We start from the raw sequence: 23,753 nt of genomic DNA on the forward strand, positions 1-23,753 counted from the left end.
TATTTTAACTTCTTGAGTAGTATTGAATGATTTACCTTGTTGAATGCTTTAGATATGTCCATGTATGCAGTGCAGTGATGTTGTCCATTATCTAATGCACGGTTTCCCAAACTTTTTTGAACCACGGACCACTATTTGTAATTTATTTTTTCTCGGACCGCAATACAATTAAAGTTAAGTTTCTGAACTTAACAACTAAGTCAATGGCAGTATAGTCACACAACTAAATTATCCTACAACTTTACTTCGTTTCTCATCTTAGCCTTACAACAAACTTTTTACTCACTTATAACTTCGTTTCACTAACTTTTGCATATGTGTGACTTTTTAATTTCTTGTCATATCGCCACAGACCACCTGTGCAGTCGTCGCGGACCACAGTTTGGGAAACCCTGATCTAATGGGTGTAGTATGTTTTCATAGAGGGCTGCAGTTACTAATGAGGTTGAGTGGTTCTTGCCAAATCCAAACGGATCTGGTGTAATTGTATTGTTTTCAGTAAAGAATTTGGTAAGTTGAAAAAGAATAATCTTTTCCAATATTTTGCCTTGTACTGGTGTTATTGCTATTGGGCGAAAATCAGCAAGGAAATTGGAATACTTTACTTTCGGAACTGGGGTTATATGACTCTTTTTTAAACATGGTGGTACAAAGAAAGAAGTTATGCACTTATTAAACAGGTACATTAGGTATGGCGCAACGACTTTTGAACTCAGTTTTAAAAATTTCACTGGTATTTCGTATGGTCCTTCTGCTTTTTTTTGGTCTCAAAGTGCAATGTACTTTGAGACCTCAAAGTTTGTGGTCGCCGAAAGAAAAAAAGGAGTTTTGTTGTAGATTTTTTAGGTATTTTGTAAATTGATTGGTTAAAGATGGAATTTGTTTGGCCAGTGTTTCCCCAACTGTTTGAAAGTATTTGTTAAGTATGTTAGAAATTGTTTGAGGATCTGTAACATTATCATTATTTAGTAATAAACTTTTTATTTCCTGTTTAGGCTTTTTGTTATTTAGTATTTCTTTAACTACTTTCCAGATTTTTGTTGTGTCTTTTTTATTGCTTATTTTGTTTTGTTAAAATAGTTGTTTTGACATAGTTTTTATTTTTGTAAATTGGTTATTGTATATTTTGTATGCCTTGAGCTATTCAGTGTCATTTGTTTTGTAGTATTTGTGAAACATTTTGTTTTTCCTTTTGATTGATTTTAGTATGCCAGGTGTTATCCATGGTTTGCATTTTAGTTTTTTTTTCTCTTCTTGTTAAGGGTCGCAGAGGGGCAGGTTTTCGTAATATGTTTTTAAATGTATCTATAAACATTATAAATTCTTCCTCTAAGGTTACATCATCTTCTAATTGGTAGAATTTATTGTCGAGGGATTGTTGAAGTTCATTTAGAAAATATTCTTCATTAAAATTTTTTAAATCCCTTTTTGTATATATTTGTTGTCTATTTGGTTGTGGGTCTGGTAGTATGAGTACTGTTGGCAGGTGGTCTGATACATCACGTTGTAATATTACTGGTAATATTTGCCTTTCAATATCGTTTGTGTAGTAGTGATCTAAAAGTGATGGCTTACAGTGTTGTTCAAACCTTGTTGGTTTATCTATGAGTATTTTTTTTTTTATTGCATTTGTTTTAGTATTTAATAGATTAATATTGAAATCACCTCCAATGTAGTATGTTGTATTTTGTTTTTCTAGGATTTCGATTTTTTTTGTAAATTCGTTTTGAAAGGCTGAAAAGTCAGGCTCAGGGTGCCGGTAGATTACAGAAATAATAGTTTTTTTGTTATGTGATCGTACTTCTAACCATAAATTTTCACATTCTAGAGGTATATAACGATTTGTAAATCTTCCCTTTGTTTTACAGGTATGTTACTTTGGGAATAGATGCACATGCCACCAGCATTAGTATTGGGATGTTTAAAGTGCATTTGATCCCCGGCGATATTTGTATTAAAATACAATTTCTGGTTAGATAGCCTGGTTTCAGTTAATAAAATAAAGGATGGTTTTATGCTGAGCTGGTTGATTAGTTTTTCTAATTTATGCTTGTTTTTGTTCAGTTTGGGGGGTTCGGACCCCCCCCCCCCTTTTCGTGAGTGACAATATCGTTTTTTTGTTCGTTTTTGTCAACGTTTAAACTCACCGTCCGAAGCTGCTAGTTTTTTAATGTAATTGGGTCACGACTCACGCGTCTTAAGCTAATGCAAAACGAAGATCGAGCGCAAAACGCCGTTTTTCGTTTGTTTGATCGACCGTAAACGTGGGATATTTTTTTTCTCTCGCATTTCGTTATTTGTTCAGGTTGGCTGATTAGCAAGTGTGTGTTCGACAATTAACAACAATAAATCAAGCGGTCTCCGCCTTTTCTCGCTTATAATATCGAGTTAGACGGTGCAGATGTTTCTTGCAGTTTACCAATTCATATACTTTTCGACTATTTTAACTACGTAAGTGCGAAAAATTTTGAATGACTTTTCTGCATCTGTTTTGTTTACATTTTAATGCTATCTTTTGAACTAGATCAGCGCTGCTTTACCGTTGCGCCATGGAGGGCTGCCAAGTGCGTCGCGGACAAACTTGCAATAAAATTAAATGCCGTTATACCAAAAAAAAATCGCGCTCGCTTCGCTCGTCAGGTGTGCCCTCACTTAAAAAGGTTAAAAACACTGATTTTAGAACTATTGAATTGGCGTTTTTATGTTATGCTAGTCGAATAACGCCCGGGAAAACGATCTTCGTTTAGTATGGAAGGTGGCCAAAGACATGCTTGTAATTTAGCGTGGTCCCGTACATGGATCTACCAAAATCGATCACATATTCGGGACCCCCCCCTTTTTAAATTTCTGGATACGCCCCTGTTTCAAATTATGAAAGATCTTGTACCGGATTGTTGTCATATCTTCATTTATGTAGCTTTTTTGTTTTGAAGTTTTTTCCTTTTTTGCATAAATTCTTGTCGTCTTTTGAAAGAGTTAAATCTCACAATTATGGTCGATCTTTACCTTCCCGCTTTTTCCCCACTCTATGTGCTCTTTCAAGTTCATTTAAAGTAAGGTTTATTGAAAGCTTCTTCGCAATGTGAATTGCTTGTTTTCTTCTCCATCATCTCTATCATCTTTTGTTTCTTCTATTCCATAAATTCTTGTGTTTTGTCGCCTACCATATTGTTCTAATTTGTCCATTTTATAAGCATATGTACGTAGATATCTTCGTTAGTTTTGCTTTTTTTTGTTGTTCAAGTTCTTTTTTCACTATTTGTAGATCATTTCTCAATTCCATTACTTCGATTTTTGTTTCACTTGTGCTGTTTTTTATCAATTCTACACTTTCTTGGACTTTTTCCAGCAAATCAAGCTTGCTTTTCATTTCCTTCAATTCTAATAAAATACCTCTCAGTTGTGCCATTTTTTTATTACTTTTAGATTATATTACTATATCTTATTTTCGTTAATTTGAATGAATCTTATTCAAATAGAATCAGTACATATACAGTACAAAACTAATCACCTAGGCCTGGTTTTTCGCATTTTTCTTATCCCATTTCCTATTTTTAAAATATTCTAGGTCTTTGTTAATTGTTTGCGATTATTTTGACTTTGTATCGACCAAACTGTTTGGTCAACATTCTCAAAAACTATCCAACGTCATTTTTATTGTTAGTTGTCTTTTTGATAAACCGATTTATGTTCCATTTGTCATCAGTAAAACCTCGAAAACAAATGACTGACGATGCCAAGACACTAAAGCAATACATTAAATCATAATTAAAAAAAACTTATTTTAAGATCTGTGATAGTTATTACTGAAATCATTTAGCCTAATGAGAATTGCAAGCAAGGCCAGGCTAGAAAAACAACTAGCCTTAGGTGTGGGCAAACTCATGCGGCATCCATGCCGCCTGCTTGGATAAACACTGAAACATTGTAAACAGGTAATAATAATGAGAACATTTCACAAATATTCAAAGAAATTTTCTCTCCATATTGTATTAAAATCAAAACAATTTTTCTTACAATTTTTTTTTAAGTTGTTTTCTCACTGTATATCCTCTATATGCTGATTGTACAATAACTGCAGGCCTTTCAAATGATATGGGCTTCTGCAATATTGTCTTTGTCTGCGGAAAAATGTTTAATATGTTGTAAAAATGTTACTCCTAAAGCAGCAGCGTAGCCCTCTAAACTTTATACAATGGTATTTATTATATTATATTTAGGATAGCAGCAACTGATGCATTTGTTTGACTATGGATGTGACCCTAGTTTTGGGGTCCTTGAAAGCTCATTGGAATCTTAGTGTATAATTTAAAATATATTGTTTTAGAATAAAAAAATCAATTAATAAAAAAACACTTTTCCGACACCTTGAGTGTATTTCGACCAACGCTGCGGAGTCAGAGTCGGACTCGGGACTCGAGTAAGACCTTGTAAAACTACCCGAGTCTCCGACATGCGTAGTACCAAATTTTAAAACAAATTTTTTTAAACCGCCAAATGGAAATTGTAAAGGTGGAATATTATATGGTGGAATATTTTCTAACCATGTATTGTGAGTGAATGTATGAATTACACAACACCCCTATAGGTGGATTGCTGAAAATTCACATTATTTTAGTTACGTAAATTGGTGAAATACAGGCTGTAGAGTCCGGGCCGGACTCAGGACTCGTACATGTGACCGAAGTTGGCCTCGGGACTCAGGTTTATTTTTTGGCTGGAGTCGGACTCGGGTTATATTTAGACACATTATTTAAATTTAATATTTGGACATACCAAACAACGAGAAACAGCAGGATATGATATAATATGACACTTATATCTAAAATATTGCTGCAACATTTTTAATTTATTTCTAATATATCACCTAGTATCAAAGAAGAGTCAGTAGAGCTGCTCTACACTTAAGCTATTTATACAACAATGCAGTTTGCAAGTTGTGAAGTATATATAATATTAAATGTCATTATGTAACAATTTGTGCAACACTGAATGGAAACTAAATATTAATCTAAAATAGTTTGACATCAGACTTTTTTACCAGGTATTCATACATAGCAGGGGTCGAAAATCCTTTATAGTTGCGGGCCAAAACTAAACTCAGAAAGGTCTCCGGTACTAATGAAAAGCGCAATAAAACTACATAATGGAAACATGGTAACTTTAATAGTTAGTCTAGTGCAGCGTTTGTCAACCTTTTCAAGTCAGGGCACACCTGACGAGCGGAGGGAGCATGATTTGTTTTGGTATACTGGCATTTTCTTTGTTCAAAAGACAGCATCAAACCGTAAACAAACCGGATGTAGAAAGATCACTCGAGCAACATGCGAAAATGTTTTGCATTTATGTAGTTAAATAAGTATTTGAAATAGACTTGTGTCTAGTTTCTGAAAGAGGCGCATGCCAGATGAATTACATTGGCGGGCCAGATCTGGCCCGCGGGCTAAAGGTTGCCAATCCCTGAACTATAGTGATATTGTGCTAGTAGTGATCGTGAAGATAAGCAAACTTCTGTAGTATGGCTATAAGTAACCTGTCAAAAATACTTTTATAGATTTTATTTTGCGTTTTTGTGTTGTGGAATTGTTGTACAACTATTGTCGAATTATGATGTCATAGTGACGTCATCGGTTTTCGAAATTAGACATAGTGTCAAAATTACCTCAGAGCAGAAGTTAAATTTTTCGTTTTATGATTTAAGCATACAAAATACATATGATCATTTAATGCAGACTATAATATTTAAAAATCCCTTATGTGCTTTTGGTTTGTATTCGCATGCAAGCTATAACCATTAACCAAGGCAACTTTACATGATACATCAAGATTTCTCCATTTCATATAATTAAATGATCAAAAAAGGAAAAACTGTGTGAAGTAAATAAGGGCTAACTAAGTGATAATCAAAGAAGCAAAAAAAAAAAAATATATAAAAAGAAATTGCGCCTAAAACAACTATTAACATGTAAATAATACACTGGTCTTAACGTTAAACAAGACTTTTTACATTTGCACAAAGGTGAGCAGCCCTTGATGCATCCACAAATGATCATTTACTTGTTTTATATGCTGAAGGCAATTCAGTCCAAAATGGAACCAACTGATCTTTTTTAACCATTGAGAAGCGTCTGGTAAAATTGCTGAGGAGTTGACTGTCCCCAAATGTAACCAGCTTGATATGTTGCGGTTTTATTGTGGTCTAATAAAGCTGCTGATGATGAGGTAATCTATCTACAGACAACCCCTTTGTGAGCAGCATTTATTTTCTTCAATCAGTTACTCCAGTTGCGTTGCCACTTTTGAATAAACACGAGCGGCAAACTTTTCGATCACACATATTTATTCTTCTGTTATTTTGAAGGATGGTTGGGATAATGAGCGAAAAAACAATTTCTATTTTGTGGTGTCACACCCTGTAAACTAATGGAAAACAGGTGAGCTATTGCATTTTTTTAGTCATAACATTGGAAAACAAGTAGGCAGGAATAAACTGTTTTTCCTTTCCAACACCAAATTCTATCCACAGCTCTTTGATTTGAATTTTTTTTACACAAAAAAGCAGCCAGAATAATAACATTGATAACCACTGTTCGAAAAGGCATGTTCTTAAAACTAGATTTGGGACACATTGGGAAATGTGAAATGTGGATTTGGAAAAAAAACATAATACTTTTCAAATCAGACTTTGTCTCAAATCTTATTTGATCGTATGGGGAGTTTTGCTCAAAAAGACTCTTTTGTTCAATTAAAACTTGCGTACATAATCGAAACATTGTTTGTTTCCATTCTCATTTATTAAATGATTTGAATGTTTGAAAAAGGAAATGGGCATGTGGGCGTCATCGTTTACATATGCTTCTTGCAATAAATAATATAGGGATGCTGCCATGACTAGATGCACATGCCTGGTTGTGGATATGTTATTCGCTTTTAAAATGATTCAGCTAAAACTGGATATTGTGGAATCATCTAAGATTTCTATCCACCCGGAGTCAGTTAACAGGTCCCAAAGCAAAGTGCGACACACTTTTTCTATGCATGTAAACCACCAATTATGCTAAGAAATATGTTTCACCATATTCCTCTGGGATAGCCCATTGTATTCGTTTGCAAGACATCGAAAACAATAGCAGGTATTTGGTCATATATGAAAAAACTTCACTATATACTCTGCAGCTATTTCTTAAGGTAGGAACAGTAGTGTACCATCTGGGAATTTGTTTTACAGCATTTGGCGAATCTAGGACTGAAGGAGTAATCTTGACAGCATATAGCATCATTGTCACAATCTAAATGTTGTGTAGTAGTTAAAAATGAAACGAGTAGCATTCTGTAGTAGAGGTAGGGTTATGGGCGATATGGTCAACAGCACATGTTGTGAATACACTTTTACAATGAATAGAATTGGATGGTGCTTTACGAAAAAACGAAAAAGGTTATCTTAAAATGAATAAAACAAGCTAAACTATGTTATCTCACTATTTACATCTCAGCTATGACTTTTCTTTCTGAATAACAACAGTATCTACAATTTAATCAAATTGCTTTATCATGATATTATTGTTCTCACTTGACATGTACAACAAAGACTCTACAATAGGGTTGGGCATTTGACCGGTCAAATAAAATCCGGTCAATTGACCGGTCAAATACTCGTCAAATAGGTCAAATATTGGTCAAATACTATAGCGCTATCAAAATGCAATTAAAGTTAAAAATAAACGTTGATTTTAACTTTAAATAAATATATGAACATTTTGGCTTAAGTACAATAGTTTGCAAAACAAAAACAATTAGTTTTTGATTATCAATAAGAATTTTTGCAAAACAATGCCCATCTTGCAAGCAATACTATAGCAGTATTGTAGTAACTATTACCATTACTACAACCACCAAGTAAAGCCAACAAGTTCCACCAAGTAAAAGCCAACAAATTAACGAAATTTTACAACAAATAAATGCATCAGTAAAAAAGATTGTGGTATACCCAGTGGCGGGAAACATTTTTATTGTTAGCAGTTTCTATCGCAAAAGTCACATTTTTAACCAGTCCTGTTACAAAAAGTCTTATTTTAGGCAGTAAACAGATAATTTTTATATATACTACAGAACGTTTTATGAAGACAACCTTCTTTTCCTATCACATTCTCATAAACCAAACTATCTAACAACCTATTCTTGAGATTAAAGTAGTTGCAAAAACTGGGTGCAACCCCAGGTTCCAGCAAATGGTGCGAACTAGCTGAATCCCATCACTGCTATATAACAGCCACATTAAAAAGCAGCGTTTTTGACTTGTACTTATGACGTAGCAATTCGATTTTCAGACAAACAATCACAAAAGAAAAAACAATACTTATAAAAAATTAACACAATGTATAACTTTTACTTGAGAACTTAACCATTGTACATTATGAAAAAAACAAACACGTGAGCTACTTGGATCTCAAAATTCGGAGTATCAGATAAGATGCAAAAATCTGTTGACAGTAACCAGTAATGCTGCTAACCGGTTTGCTGATCTCATAAAATTTCGTGGGATGGTTCTATAGAACCGGTGCGAACCGGCTGAATCCCACCACTGGAACTAGTGTTTTCTTTTATGACAAACGCGATTCATCATACACGTGCATTTATTCTAAACAAAATAAATCTACTTTGCTATTACAAACACTTTGTGATTACCACAGAACATGTGTTTGCATCAGGTAAACCCTACCATTTTATATGTGAATTCTTTAAAAAAATTACAATCAAGATTATTAAAAACTTAAATCACAAAACAACTCTTAAACAATTTACAACATTTAAATCCAATATAAGTATTTGACCGGTCAAATAAAGTGTGGTCAATTGACCGGTCAATTGACAGGCTTGCCAACCCTACTCTACAACAATGTATTATCATCTTTTGTTGGGGCAGACATGCTTGTATACTTTTAGATCTCACTTTCTAGTAAAATGTTAAAATAATCATTAAATGTAATCCTGATCGCACATAGTGGGTGTATTTTAAATACTAACACAATATTGTAAATACTAACTTAAAATTCGTTTGATCTTGTCTAATCTTAAATTTTTAATCCTCACTTTAACCTGGTATTAATAATAGCTTTACTTTTGCGAAAACATTCCTAAAAAGACACCTAATTATTTTCTGCAATTTAAGCTTAAATTATCACAAGCATTTTTAATTGTTTTGGAACTGATTAGATTTGTTACGCCATAAATAAAGTAATTATACTGAATTTTATTGCTTTTACTTTCAATATTAGGATTTCTACAATGTAATGAATTTCACTTTTTCCTAAAGATGCAAAACAATTGTGACGTCAGTATGACCAAAAATCTAGCATGCAATATGTTGCTAATTCTCAAAAAACAAAAAAATGATTTTTAAATTGATTAAAAATGTGATAATAATAAGCTAAAAAGGAGGCTAAGAAACCAATTTTGCGTATTTATGATTTTTATCAATGAAGTTAACTTTAAAATTATACATAATAAAATTAAAAAAACTATATTTTTAGAAATGATTTTTCATTCCGGTTTGTTTGAGACCGATCACAGCTAATTTTGCTGGAGTTAAAATTTAAGGGTTTGGGGTCATACGGGAGTCGGGAGTACAACAAAATCCAGTTAAGGCCAGAAATAAATTAAAATAAAATGCCAAACTGAACATCTGTACAATAAAATCCCATGTCTACCTATCAAATGCATGCCAATGCACATTGCACATACACCCGATCCGTTAGAAATCAGTGCATTTCTAAGCAAAAAGGTCTACGAAAATCAGGGCATCCAATGGCAGAAAAGTCTAGACTTTTAGACCTTGAGGTCCTGGCAATGCACTGATTTGGACCTTTAGGTAAACTCCCGGCGTAGATAAATTGAAAATATTCATTAAAAGTTCAGAAAAGATAACAAAAAGTATGAGATAGGATTAATAACACTTGACCCACCTAAACCCTAACCCGAATCCTAACCCAAATAATGTGCGTTATTTTAATAATTCTTTAAATGCTGGGGAAAAAAGCCCATACTCGGATGGGCATAAGATGGTTTCTCGTCCATTGTATTTAAGATTATTACGTCACAAATTGAGGTATTGGGGCCTGAAGCGTTATAATTATTAAATTATCGCACATTATTTGGGTTAGGGCGCTGGTTAGCATTTGGGTTTGGTTGGGTCAAGTATTGTTAAACTTAATCTTCTTATGCACATTTCTTAATGCAAATTAGTGCATTGTCCAAGACGTCAAAGTCTAAAAGTCGGACTTTTTGATCCTTTGAATGCACTGATTGTCGTGTCTAAAAGTCGGACTTTTTGATCCTTTGAATGCACTGATTGTCGTAGCTCTTTTTGCTTAGAACTGCACTGATTTCTGACGGATGGGGTGGCACATAGCGCCCCCAGTATGTATCCCTGATCGCCATTAAATCAAATTTTGGCCTGCATAATGTTTTTCCCTTGTAAGCGGTGGGCTAAATATGTTTGCAGCTGTGCTGTTCATTTTTATTGGCTTGTGTGCCAAATAGGGATGCTCAAAGTAGAATATTGAATCCAATTCTGCCATTTATTTCGGGTAATTTGAACCGATATAATTTAATGTTTTACCGCGGATTGTTGCGCCTAATTGTACAAACGGGTGTGGTAAGTTGGCCTGTCGCTGCGGCGACCAATTTATAGTGCTTGCTTTAAATGCAACCTCGTAGTGCAAGTGTCAGCGTTTTTTCGGGCGACCAATTACCGCGTCTCGCGTTAACGTTCGTCTAATAATTAAGTGTCAATCAAGCGTTATTGGGCGAGCGGCTAACGTGTAATGTCTGGTGTGGAGTTTGCAATTTCCCTAAATGCGTTAAGATGCAAAAGTAACATAGCGTTGCAAAACGTGCTGCCCGTCCACAAAATGCCCTATGGGGTTATTTAAGGTCAACTTTAGGCCAATATTCAGGAAAGTTATGCAGTTAAACAAAACGTAATTGTCAAGATTTCGTTATGTCAATATTAACTTTGTATTCTTTGCAGTACATCATTTGACTGCATAACAGATCATGTTAGTCAAAAAAGAAGCAATAAGACTTAACAATGCTTTCAAAATCAGGACCGAATTGCTTAAGACTTCTGTGTGCAGTGTTACATTTTCTCACTATTGGCAAAAATATAAGTTTTGGACACAACCTGGACAGTTGACATATTACAGTTTACAGAACAGCTTCAGATGACAGTTGTTAAGAATGTTAAACATATGAGAGAGTTTTTTTATTATAATGTACACATGTTAGAAAATTGTTTGGGCGATTTATTGTTGTGATTGTGGGCCCTGTAGGGTAGATTAAGATTAATCCCTTCCCCAAACAAAATCTAGGTTAAATAATTTAATAAAAATATACTAGGATTCGCTATTCTGGATTCGTTATTCTAGATTCGAAACCTATTATTCTAGAATACCTTTGGATTCTACTTTGAACATCCCTAGTGCCAAACAAAGGTTTTGGTTTTCAACATGGGGTGTATCCAAATCATTTCAATAATACATAAAAATAGCAAAACGATACTGAGTAACTTTGTTTACAGAAAATGTACATGTTCACTGTTTTGTATGATATAATTAAACCTCAATATCACATTCCTTTATAACAAACACAGATAATAGAAAACTGTTAATACGTCTCATCAGCAGAACAGTGGCATACTGCTACCTTTATCATTATTAATTTGAATGTAAAACATCGCTGGAATATAAGTGTTTGACACAGTTGCTAAATTAAGGATTAAATATATATATAACAGTCACATGCAACATACAATTAAATAGTAATAGAGCTTTATTTACTTGTTCAATACAAAGCATTTAAATGACACACTTAAGAGCAAATTGGATGAATGAATCGTGAATAGTACATTGTTTTATATCATTGCATTGGGTGGAAGACTGCATAAAAGTATAATGAAAAACAATAAATATCTTACATTTCTGAGACAATGCTACAACGTTACCTTTTAATTATTACTATACGCAGTAATAGATTAATATATTAAACTGTTTAAATACCCAGTTAGCTTAGGTCAAGCCTGATATTTTTTGCTAATAAATAAAAAAATATTTTTCTAAACATTGTTTAGCAGTGAGGCTTCTGTGTTTTTTGGTGAACACTTGCATAAAATAACCATTGTATGAAAATTAGTTTTACTTTTGAGACAATTAGTTGATCACTCATTAATTAATTATTAAAAGTGCAACAAAAAACATTGAATTTTTACATAATACATGGACATACATATGGTGTTGCTTATTAGGTATCATTTGGACCATAAATTTAAAACAATATCCTAGCAGTATTTATATGCAGAACAGAATTGCACTATTTACCTGTTAACTCCACAAAAAATAGTAATAACACCATTACCATACTTGGATATGTAATGTTAGATTTCATATTCTAGATTTGAAACACCCTATCCATCATAAATTAGTGCATTTTCAAGCAACAATTAGAGCATCCAAAGGATAAAAAAGTCTGACTTTTAGACTTTGGTGTCTTGGACAGTGCACAAAGTTGACTTAACAAATGTGCATAAGAAGATTACGTTTAATCATACTTGATCTTGATCCAACCAACCCAAAACGCTAACCAGCACCCTAACCCAAATAATGTGTGTTGATTTAATAATTGAAATTTGTGAAGTAACAATGCTATGTACGCGAAACTATCTTATGCCTACCCGAGTTGGGCTTTTTTTTCCCAGCGTTCAAATGATTATTAAATTACTGCAAATTATTTGGGTTAGGATTCGGGTTAGCATTTGGGTTAAGGTGGGTCAAGTGTTATTAATTCTATGTCATATTTTTTGTTATCTTTTGTGAATTTTTAGCGAATATTTTCAATTTATCTACACCGGGAGTTTACCTAAAGGTCCAAATTAGTGCATTACCACGACCTCAAGGTCTCAGGCTTAACTGTAATACATTAAAATTTAAGCAAAAATTTGCTTAAAAAAATTAGACACGAAAACATATGATACTTAAAACACTATCAATAGATTTAAAAAAATAAATGCTTTGTTTTTGTAAATGCTATTTTGTGATGGCAAAACCTCATAATATATAAGTGGTAAATTTATTGAAATTTATAAGTCCAAGATGAAATGTAATAAAAAGTTTTATAAGTACCTCATCATCTTCATTACTTGCTTGATGTTTAAAGTCCAAATTAGTAACCATGGAACCTTTGTTGTATACTAAATAAACATATTTCAGATTTTAGTTCTACAATCATATCACATACTGGTTTTGATAATGGAATTTGACAACTGTGTAAGAAACAACTAAAAAAATGCATTAACTTATACAGGGTTGATATTGAAATAAAATTGAAAAAAAACAAAACTCGCCAGTGTGGTGAGTGTCTGGCAGGATGCTGGTGACTTGGCGACTATGACGGCCGAAGAATTAGCCAGAAAGCAAAATAAATTGGTGCCCAAAAAATGTATTTATACATCAAAAAAGGAAGAAAATGAGGAAATCCAGTACTAGAAGCATATAGATTTAAAAAGTACTCAATTATGATCATAGAATGTTGTGTGTTTGTAGTTTTACTATGATTTGGCAAGTACTCCGATATTGAGTTAAAAAGCAATCACACTTGTCGCCATTCCTGTTAAATATACAGGTATGACATTCAAATGGGCATATTGATGTACCAGGCCATGCTTCTCCACCTAAGCTTTAAACCAGGGATGACCAACCTTTTAGCTGAAGGTGGCCGCATTGCCACTTAAAATTTCGATGGGCCGCAAAACCTATAAAATTAATGGGGTGACGTCGTAAGTTACGTCATATCGTGACGTCATAAAAAACTTAACTTATAAACACCCGCTCTTCGAGAGTGAACTCATGTGTAAATATACAAGTAAATGTCGGTCAATCAATTTTTTTTAAGGTGTTTTGGGGGACCGAAACGGTCCCCCAAATTTCTCCAGCGGTTTACCAAAATTTGGACATGCAACTACAGTAGAAAAGTAATGGTTGTTTCTCGCTATGTCTTGTCGATAATACGAATATAGCCTACAATCAATAGTTCATGTCCGGAAAAAAGAATAAGTGGAGGTACAGCTAACAGCTGAATCAAAGAGTTATTCACAAAAGAAGTGCACCTTCGATACTCGTCAATGTTTATTTCTGATTTATGGCGCATAATGATCAGTTTTTTACATGTGGAAACATAACAAGCACAAGCCAACAAGCACACTTTGTTTGATTATGCAAACTTGCTTGGCGGCCGTGTTGGGCAGACTGTTTGGTCGCTGTCACAATCATTTAAGCTGTGCCTTGTTGAATAATTCATTTTATGTTGCCTTGATTGTATGTAGTTTAAATGCCTAGGTTTGTACCGCATCTTTAGAGATTAATGTTTGTCCTAAAGTAACCCTTGAAATCAGAAATAAGGTAATAATTGCTTTTCTTGCGAAACCTAGATTCGAGTTAATTCTATTCCTTCTGGACTCTTCTCCGACTTAAACTGAATATTATGAAGCTTATGATGTCATAAACGTATTTACTCAACCTGACGTTTAGTTTTAACAATTGTTTGTGACGTAACTTAACTGAATCTTCTCGTAGGTGGGAGAATATTTTTTGGCATTATTTAAGGCGGCATATTTTGAGTGTAAAAGACAGGAAAATCTGTTTTGTTGCATGAGATAGAACCTGAAAAATTTGTTCTGTGATTGTGCACTGCCAGTAGCCTAATAAATAATTCGTTTAAGCAAATATATATGGCTATTTTTTGGTATTTAAATGAAACACTTGCGGTCTCTTAAAACTAATTAGCGGTCACCCAAACCAAACCTTAAAAAAAAACCTGGTCGGTCTTATCGCGCGAAGCGCAAAAAATTGAGTTTCTAAATGCCGTATTATGCTATTGTATAACACCTTTGCGCTGATATATTTCCTTCAAAAGGCCTGCAAAAACACACATCTTGCTTAACAATGATGAGTGCACAAGTGTTTAGTGGATGTTGAAATGCGAATAGTCTCAGAAAAAATATAAGAGTAGGCCTACATCAAATACTGCGCGTTCTACACGTTTTGATGATAGTCGAAACAATTGTTTTAAATAAAGGCTACTGAAAGTAAGAATAAGTGGTGGGCCGCACAGAAACATCAGGCGGGCTGCGGGTTGGACATCCCTGGTTTAAACCATATGTTTGGCTGTTTTAATTAAAAATAAATTCAAGAACTTTGGGCTTGTTTTGCCATGATTGTATCTTTGTTTTAATCAAATCTATTCAGCCCAACGACACTTTGCACACTAAGGCATGTTGCACTATGTCACAACTGTATTTTATAATTTGTGGACGCCAAAGATTCACACCAATAATTTGTTTTGCCAAATTTTATGCTAATATTTTGCAATATAAAAGGATATATACCCAAAAAATGCCTTATTTTTCATTGTACACAGCACTGGCGTACTTTTGGACACGCATTTCGTGCCAACGATCTTTGGCGGGAAGGTACTGGAATGCAATCGGGCACTGTGATTCTAACCTCGGCAAACAATTTCTATTGAATTGGATTATAAATATTGTTATTTCAAGCAATTTATATTAAAAACTTTCCCAATTTAACCAAGAATTTATTTTCAGCTTTTCAATTTGGTGTCGAGCTACATGTTTGCACACAAGTTCACCCCAAAAGAGATTATCTATGTAGCTCCTTTGGTGCATTTTTTTCTTAGCTAAATTACTCATTAATAGCCTTCTTTATCACCTAAACATGGCTAGGTTGATACATTCCTTGGGCAAACACAGCATTTAACTTTAGGGGCCTGACTAAAAAACCGAAGAATTTTTACCTAAAATGCTGGTCACCAGAAGGCTGGCAAGATTCTGCCTGGCATAATTATATTGGCGCATATGAACATATATATATTTAAACTATATTGAAGAAGCAAAATATAGGTTTTGTTACAAACGATGTAACCTTACCAATTTTAGTCCAATACTTAACCAAGTATTACATCAGTGTCATCACAATACACAAACGTTGGGATTAGCATTTGGCAAATTTATTCTACTTTATGCAATTTAATTGGATGGGGCTTTTATACTAGATCTGTTATGTTATCGTGTGTACTGAGATTTGTGAATATACTCAATGAGCAATATTAATTCAGTGAAGTTACTCTGCCTAGAGCTTAAGAAGTTAAGGACGGGTGTTTTGACGGTCTGCTCCTCAGTTTTGAAGTCAAATGTAACAAGGAAGTGTAAGAAACTTACACATCTTAGAGGCTTTAAAACTGAACATCTTGTCAAGTAAAATGTTTCAAACATGTACACATTAGATCAAAACTGAAACGGAGTGTTAATTTCCAGAAATATTATTTTGAATGGCATGATAGCTCATAGTTATAAGTGGGATTTTGGTTGCAGTTAGGAATTAAGTTGAGAACTTAGATAGCAATATTCTTTAAACTAACTCACAAATTTAAAAAACGGTTTCTCAAATCCATGGGGTTTGCAAACTTTTTTCAGCTACAATATTTTAGATAGAAGTTTGAATAGATTTTTGTAATCAAAATTAATGCACTACAGGTGTGCGCTATGCCACACGCTATCAGGCGTAGTAGGGTATTTACCAGTTTTTTTGAAAAGGTAATCGTTTTATATGGATGCATACTATATGTCCATCTTTAAATATGTCAATGGAACACATGTTATCAGCCCTTTTAGTCAGTCAGTTAGGCAAGTTGGTACATCACTAAAAATTTGGGTAAAGAATTTTACTTAAAAAATAAAATAAATGCACAATTTGTTAGTTTCAAAACACTACTACTCCTTTCGGCATTAGGCTCCTTGGTGTTTTTATAAGGAATACATTGTGCAATGTACATTTTAATGTTACCGAGTGATTATGGTTCTAATGTACTTTTGATGTTGAATTCAAAAATTTAACCATTTTTCTCCATCAGTTCTTGATTTTTAGCAAATTATATTTAAAGTTTTCAGTAAAATTAGCTTTAAAGAGTGTTCTAGTTGACATTTGTTAAGCCATAAATTAGTGAAATCTCAAGAAGAAGAACATAATGAATGCACCAGATGTTTAAAAACAACATGGTCCTTGTATTAAAATATAATGTTTATAATCTGTGGATACCAAACCAAGTGAACAAGACATATGAAATGCAAAGAACAAACCTATCAAAATCCATTTACTCAGCTTGAATTAAAAGACCAACCAAAATCGAAGAGTTGGCCAAGCTCCTATGATTATGACTACGCAAGAACAACTCACTACACACTTATAAATGCAAAAACATAAAACTCCTGTTTAAATTTCTTGTATAGGCAAACGAATGGAAGGTGTAGAGACTTGAAAATGATTTCAATAGTTCTTGGGTTACACCAGTGGTCGGCAAACTTTTTTAGTCGCGTCCCAAAATGTTTTTTTAAAAGTAAAAAAAACTCTTAGCCACGCCGAGACAGATGTGCAGAACGTTTTTTATTGTAAACGATACATTGTCAATTAAAATTCAATACGGGGCACCAAAACATTTTAGGTTTGGCTTTGGCAGGCGTCTAGAAAAAGGTTGCCAAACTGATATAGGTCAACTGGTAAAGCTTACAGGCTAATTAGAATTTGATCAAAGTAAAACCTCCTCTGGTAAATCTGCATCAGCCCATTAACTGAGCCTTAAATAGACAGAACTGTCAACCTGTTTTTTTTTTAACTTTAATACATTACACAATACACAGGCCAACAAAAAAATTTTTTTTCAAAAGGCATGATATATTAGATCGATTTAGGGGTATATGAGGGGCTCTGAGTCCGAAAATGCCATTACTTTTTCTGAGTTGGCTCTAGTTTTTGAGATATGGCTTTTACCTATATACCATGAAAAATGTATGCTAGTGAGCAACGAGTTAATAAAAGCTGAAGCCATGTGAAGCAGCTATTTAATTTTGCCTTAATGTTGAGATGTCTGGTACAAATGTCTCGTTTGGGAGGTGAAACAGGGCTTAGATTACTCTCTCTCTCTCCCATAAAGCAGTAACATACTGAGCCTAAGAATCACCATGATGATTGATATTTTTGCATGAATGACGTATCAGGTTGGAACCGAAAAGAAGTCATGCTACTACCCCAATATTGACTCTGCTTTACGATCAGTTGATCACTGCCCTGAAATTCCTGTTCCCGTTTTTATGACCCTGCCAGATTTGATTTCGGATAAAGCTGCGGTGTTGGATGTAGTGGAAGACGAAGATGCCAATACTAGCAACTGCAGTGACACCGACTTTTCAGCATCTTCATAAATGCAAAGTAAACCGAAGCCTTTTACTCAAGATCAGCTAAACGACCTAGTTCGTGATTTAGGTTTATCTAAAGAAGTGTCTGAAGTCCTGTCTTCTCGCCTCCGTAACATTCTTGATTCAGCAACAAACATAATGTTTTACCGGGTCAGAAGAGAAATGTTAAAGCAGTTTTTATCCTAAGAAGATTTTTTCTGTATTGTAATAATATTGAAGGACTTTGTTTATCTATGGGTCTACTTGAATATAAACCAGAAGAATGAAGGTTATTCATTGACAGCTCCGAAAAAGTTTGAAATGTGTGCTACTTCACAACGGAAATAAGTTTGCCTGTGTTCCAAATGGCCACATAATCGTTTTAAAGGAGCAATATCAATCTACCAAAGTGTAATGATGCTCCTGAAGAATTTCTTTTAGTGAGCATAACTGGAAGATATGCATAGATTTAAAAATGGTCAACTTTCTCTTAGGACATCAAGGCGGCTACACCAAGTATCCCTGCTTTATTTGTTACTGGGATAGTCGGGTCGCTGTTCAACACTGGATTAAAAAGGAATGGCCTATATATGTGAATAGCTTGTGCATGGAGAACTGTTTTTTTTTTCACAAATTGTCGTCTTTCTTGTGTAGGCTTAGGCATACTGGTGGTATAGGAAGATTAGTGTCACAAATTGCAATATGTTAGGAGAGTCTGATGAAAATACAAATAAATGGAGCAGTTTTTGTGTTCAATGTGTGGAAAAGAATAGATATATGTAGCACTTCTTTATCTAGGTAATCACATTGTGTCTTTATCTTTCGCTCATCCAAACCGTAAGCTTCTAATTGCCAGCAGCATAAAACAAATTTGATGTTTCAGAAGTATTGCAAGCGCAATACTTCAAATAAAGAGACTCATGCTCTCCCGGGCATATTCCTCCGCCCCTCCCTTGCAACAAAAACATCTGTCCATTAGACAAGCCAAAAATATTTACAGTTAATAAAAACAGAAGAAGTAAAGATGAAATAACTTTTTTTTGCCAACAAGTTTTATAGAAATTAAACGTTATATCATTTATTTTTTGTGAGATGAGAAGTTTGCCACTATATGTTGTCTTACATCATTTTCGAGCACGCATTTGCAATTTATTCTTACAAAATTACGAGAGACACAACGCATTGTTTCAATGATAAAATACGGAAGCGCTAAATCTATTTGCCAAGTACTGTTACGTTTTGTTGGTGATTACTGATAAGTTTTGCATTTTCTACTGATTTAAGAAGAACGCTCTTGAATTTTGAAAGTTCTGTACTTATGCTCTTAGCCGCACCATTTTTTAAACACAGTACAGTGAATGTACTGCTATCACACGACCCACAAGTATATGGCAAAACTGTAACAATAACTTATGATGTCTTTTAAGTCAAATGTATCTAAAATGATAGGTTCATACCACTTTCACATAGTTCATTAGAAGTTGTGCTTATTTGCTTAACCTTCTGAAACATAGGTTACATAACCACACAGTCCTATGCTTTCTCAGTGAGTCAGTTGCACCCACTATGACAACAGTTCCCAAAGTATGGGTAGCGACCCATAAAAAAACTAAAGGGTTAAAGCTTGGTGAGCTTTGTGTGCACATCGATATGTTTTTCACTATGTTTTTGTGTGTTTGAAGTAAATTCATTAACTCTTAAGGCCATAAAGCTACAAAGTGCATTCTGTTAAATTAAACAAAAATGTCATTATTTTAAGGACTATGCAAATATATTTTATGAGCCTAAAGTGTTATTTATCCTTTAAATCAGTGTTTCCCAACCTTTTTGACACTAGTGCCCCCTTGGGCTCAATATTATTTCATATCGTCCCCCTCATATTGCTTTACAGTATTTATAAAGTATTATAATAATCGTTGCCTAACATCATATTGTCTTCACTTTCGTTTTGATAAGCTTTCAGTCTTTTTAGGTTGTCTAACATTTTAGGTTGTCTAACATACATTCACTAAAGGAATTTATGGATACATTAATTCACCAGGTTATGTCATTACCAGGAAAAATTCAACTTTCTGCACCAGTACTTTAAATCAGGGGTCGGCAACCTTTTTTGTCATGGGAACCAATCAAATTCAAAAAGGCCTCTGTGGGCCGCACAAAATGTTAACTAAGAATTGCGTTATTGGAATGTCAGAACAACTGTGAATCAGGCGGATCTCGGATTTTTTTTATTCATGCTACTAATGAAAAGTGTTATAAAACTAGTTTGGGGAAACGTGATAACCTTAGTGTTTATAGAGAGTGTAATTCAGTGTTTGCTAAGCTCCCTTAGTCCTGGAGAGCGAAGCGAGCGCGATTTTTTTGGTGTATACAAACATTTCTTTTCAATTTCGTGCCAGTATTCACTACATTGCCAAAAAAATAAAAAAACGTTAAAAATATATGTCTTATATTTTTGAATACGTTTTCCGATTGTCCACAACGGTAAAAAAGCGCTAATTTATTCCAAAGACAGCATCAAAACGTAAACAAACTGGACGTAGCTAGATCATTCGCGCGAAGCGCGAAAAACTTTTTGCCTGTACTCAGTTAAAATAGTCAAAAAGCATTTAAAATGGACTCGTGTCTAGTTGTCAAAGAGGTGGCGGGCCGTAAGTTGGCGACCCCTGCTTTAAATATACAAACATTTTGCCGCGTATAAAACTGTGAGCGCAACCACAACCAACAACCTTACGTAAGAAAGTCAATTATTACGTAACAATGGTCGGAAAACTACTACAAGTTCGCAGTACGAAAATTGCCATTTAAGGTTAACAGTTACCTACAGTCCTGTTTGTTACTATTGTTATGTGAACTTTTTATAAAATTTAGCCTATAAGCACTTTTATGTAACGCCCCCTTATGTGCATTCAGCGCCCCCCAAATTAGAAACAGACCCAAACGCCCCGCTGTAACTCGCCAACGCCCACAAGGGGGCGGTACCACCCACGTTGGGAACCTCTGCTTTAAATAAATGAAAGTTATGCCAATTTTAACCAAATAAACACAATTTTGTTTCGTGTTTTGCGTGATTAGAGCATTTCATACATATTTTGTTCACAAGTTGGTTAAAAAACAACATGTTTTTCAAACCATTTTAAACTGCTTGCTAAGAATTGACTAAATTCAAACCTAAATTGTATATTACATGGGCGCCGAACGTGGGTGTGCATAGCGTTTTTAGACGCCCTGGATTTCTGGCAGGGCGTCAAAACGCCCTGGAATTTGACCAAGTCGCACTTCTAAATAGAGTTCAACTGCTTTTTCTTATTTTAATTAGACCCATTTTAAATCGACAGTTAAAATTTAATATGGGCCCGCCAAGATATTTTAGGCTTAGCATTGACACGCGTCTAAAGAAAGGTTGCCGAACTCCATTTTACACACTGCATCATGTGACGTAACAATTCCTAAGTCTTAAAACCTGCTAAGACGCTAGGTCGCTCAATGCCAAAGCACAAGCTTCCTATCGCAACCAACATAAAACAAATTTGTCGTTCAGTACTTTAAAGATACCGCAACGATGAAGCCTATGTAAAAAATCTTGCAGGCAATCGAAAAAAATACGGGCAGACAACAAAAATTTCGCGCTCGCTTCGATCGCCACATTTTTATCTATGTTACCACTTTGTTCGCAAGTATAACTTAAACGTTTGGCTATTCAGTAGTGCAAATAAATAATCGCGGACGTATTATATTGTTCACTGACAAAGATCATCGTTTAAATCATTTCTTTGTTGTGAAATGAGTAGATCGCCACTACATGTTGCTCTTCATCATTTTAGAGTGCGTATTTGCCATTCGTTACGAAGAAAATTACGAGAGACACAACGGATTGTTTCAATAATAAAACAGAAAAGCCCTAAACCGGTTTCCCAAATAGTGTTACGTTTTGGTAGTGATTCGTGACAAGTAAGCATTTTGTACTGATTTTTAAAAAACGCCCTGGATTTTTGAAAGTTCGGCGCCTATGGTATACTACATGTCTGTGAGTTGGGTCATAACATCTTCACAATATTTAATATGCGTTGCACTAAAAGTTTGGAAACCACTGCACTATGATAACCCGCCCACACAGAAAAATAAATTAAAAACAAGAAATATAGGTTTTAAGAATAACAATTATTAGATTGTAAACTTTATTCACATCACAGTGAGTTTTATGGTGTTAAATATGTATATATTTTAATGTGTACAAAACCATGCATTTCATATGTTTGCATATTGATATTTAAACATGTTTAAATCAGTTGGCACACAAATTAATATTAAATTCATGTTTCTATTTTTGTATTTGGTAATAGCAATATGTCACAAATTTGTATATAGATTTTGATCATTTATATTTTAACTAACCATTTCTTTCCAGCACCAAGTCAGCAAGTAGTTTTGCAGAAAAGTCCACAATATTGGATGGCTGTTCTTGCAAAATTGCAATTACCAACTTTTCCAAAATAATGGTGAAACCACTTGGCACATTCAGGGAATTTAATTTATTCAAAAATGGCATCTTAGGTTAATAAACATATATAAGTATTAAGCGATCTAAAAAGCAAACACAAATAAAACCGATTTTTAATATATTATTATTTTTTTTTTTTTTCCAAATTTTATTTATTTGTTGGTTGATTTACAACCTGCGACCACGTCGACCACCCTTCCTCCTCGTGCTGTCTGACGGAATCGGGGTAACGTCCTCGATTCTTCCGATTTTCATTCCAGATCTAGCAAGAGCACGAAGGGCACTTTGTGCGCCGGGTCCTGGAGTCTTGGTTCGTGTGCCGCCAGTTGCTCTCAGTTTAATGTGAAGAGCATTTGATGCCAATTTTTTGCCCTTCGTGCTTTTGCTAGATCTGGAATGAAAATCGGAAGAATCGAGGACGTTACCCCGATTCCGTCGGACAGCACGAGGAGGAAGGGTGGTTGACGTGGTCGCAGGTTGTAAATCAACCAATAATATATTATTACTGTCAACAAAACACTGCTTCTCCAATTTTGCGTGATTTGTGGGACTATGCTTCCTAAACAAATAAATTAAAAACAATTTTTTCATGAAATGTTTTTAAAGAAAAAACCTAGCCCGTTTTGCACAAAACATTTGATGTTTAAATATATTTGTTATGTTGTTGTGATCAGTATGGTAAAATGCTGGCGATTATGTTGGCCGACGAGCAATCACCATAGTCACCTTTTCAGTTAAAAAGACAGGTATGATATTAGCATGGGAATATCGATCATGTACCAGACCATGCTTCTTCGTTTAAGGCCTAAACTACACTTTTCACATAAAATTTTCACAAAACGAAAACTTTGGCCTGGTTTTTCTATGTTTGTGTTTCTGTGTAAAGCAAATCTATTTAGCCCAAATGCGAATTTTATTTTCAATTAATTAAAGTTATAGACATTTCCAAGATATATA

The 23,753-nt window shown here is 34.3% G+C and overlaps 1 protein-coding gene and 1 pseudogene across 1 annotated transcript in view; one reads left to right on the forward strand and one right to left on the reverse strand.

Annotated features, from left to right (window-relative positions):
* Nucleotides 1–22,875, reverse strand: part of LOC146168211 (uncharacterized) — a 50,059-nt gene extending 27,184 nt beyond the window's left edge. Inside the window, exons 1-3 of the mRNA XM_083388985.1 lie at nt 22,691–22,875; nt 13,176–13,243; nt 4,018–4,121 (exon numbers count right to left, since the gene is read on the reverse strand). Of these exons, the coding sequence (XP_083245111.1) occupies nt 4,018–4,121; nt 13,176–13,243; nt 22,691–22,844 (326 nt within the window). The 5' untranslated portion in view covers nt 22,845–22,875. The remainder of the gene's footprint in view (nt 1–4,017; nt 4,122–13,175; nt 13,244–22,690) is intronic.
* LOC146168212 (uncharacterized) lies at nt 16,689–18,582 on the forward strand (annotated as a pseudogene).
* Nucleotides 22,876–23,753: the final 878 nt, after the last annotated feature.

This window comes from Ascidiella aspersa, chromosome 1, assembly GCF_963924565.1.
Source record: "Ascidiella aspersa chromosome 1, kaAscAspe10.2, whole genome shotgun sequence".
In the NCBI taxonomy this organism is placed as follows: domain Eukaryota; kingdom Metazoa; phylum Chordata; class Ascidiacea; order Phlebobranchia; family Ascidiidae; genus Ascidiella; species Ascidiella aspersa.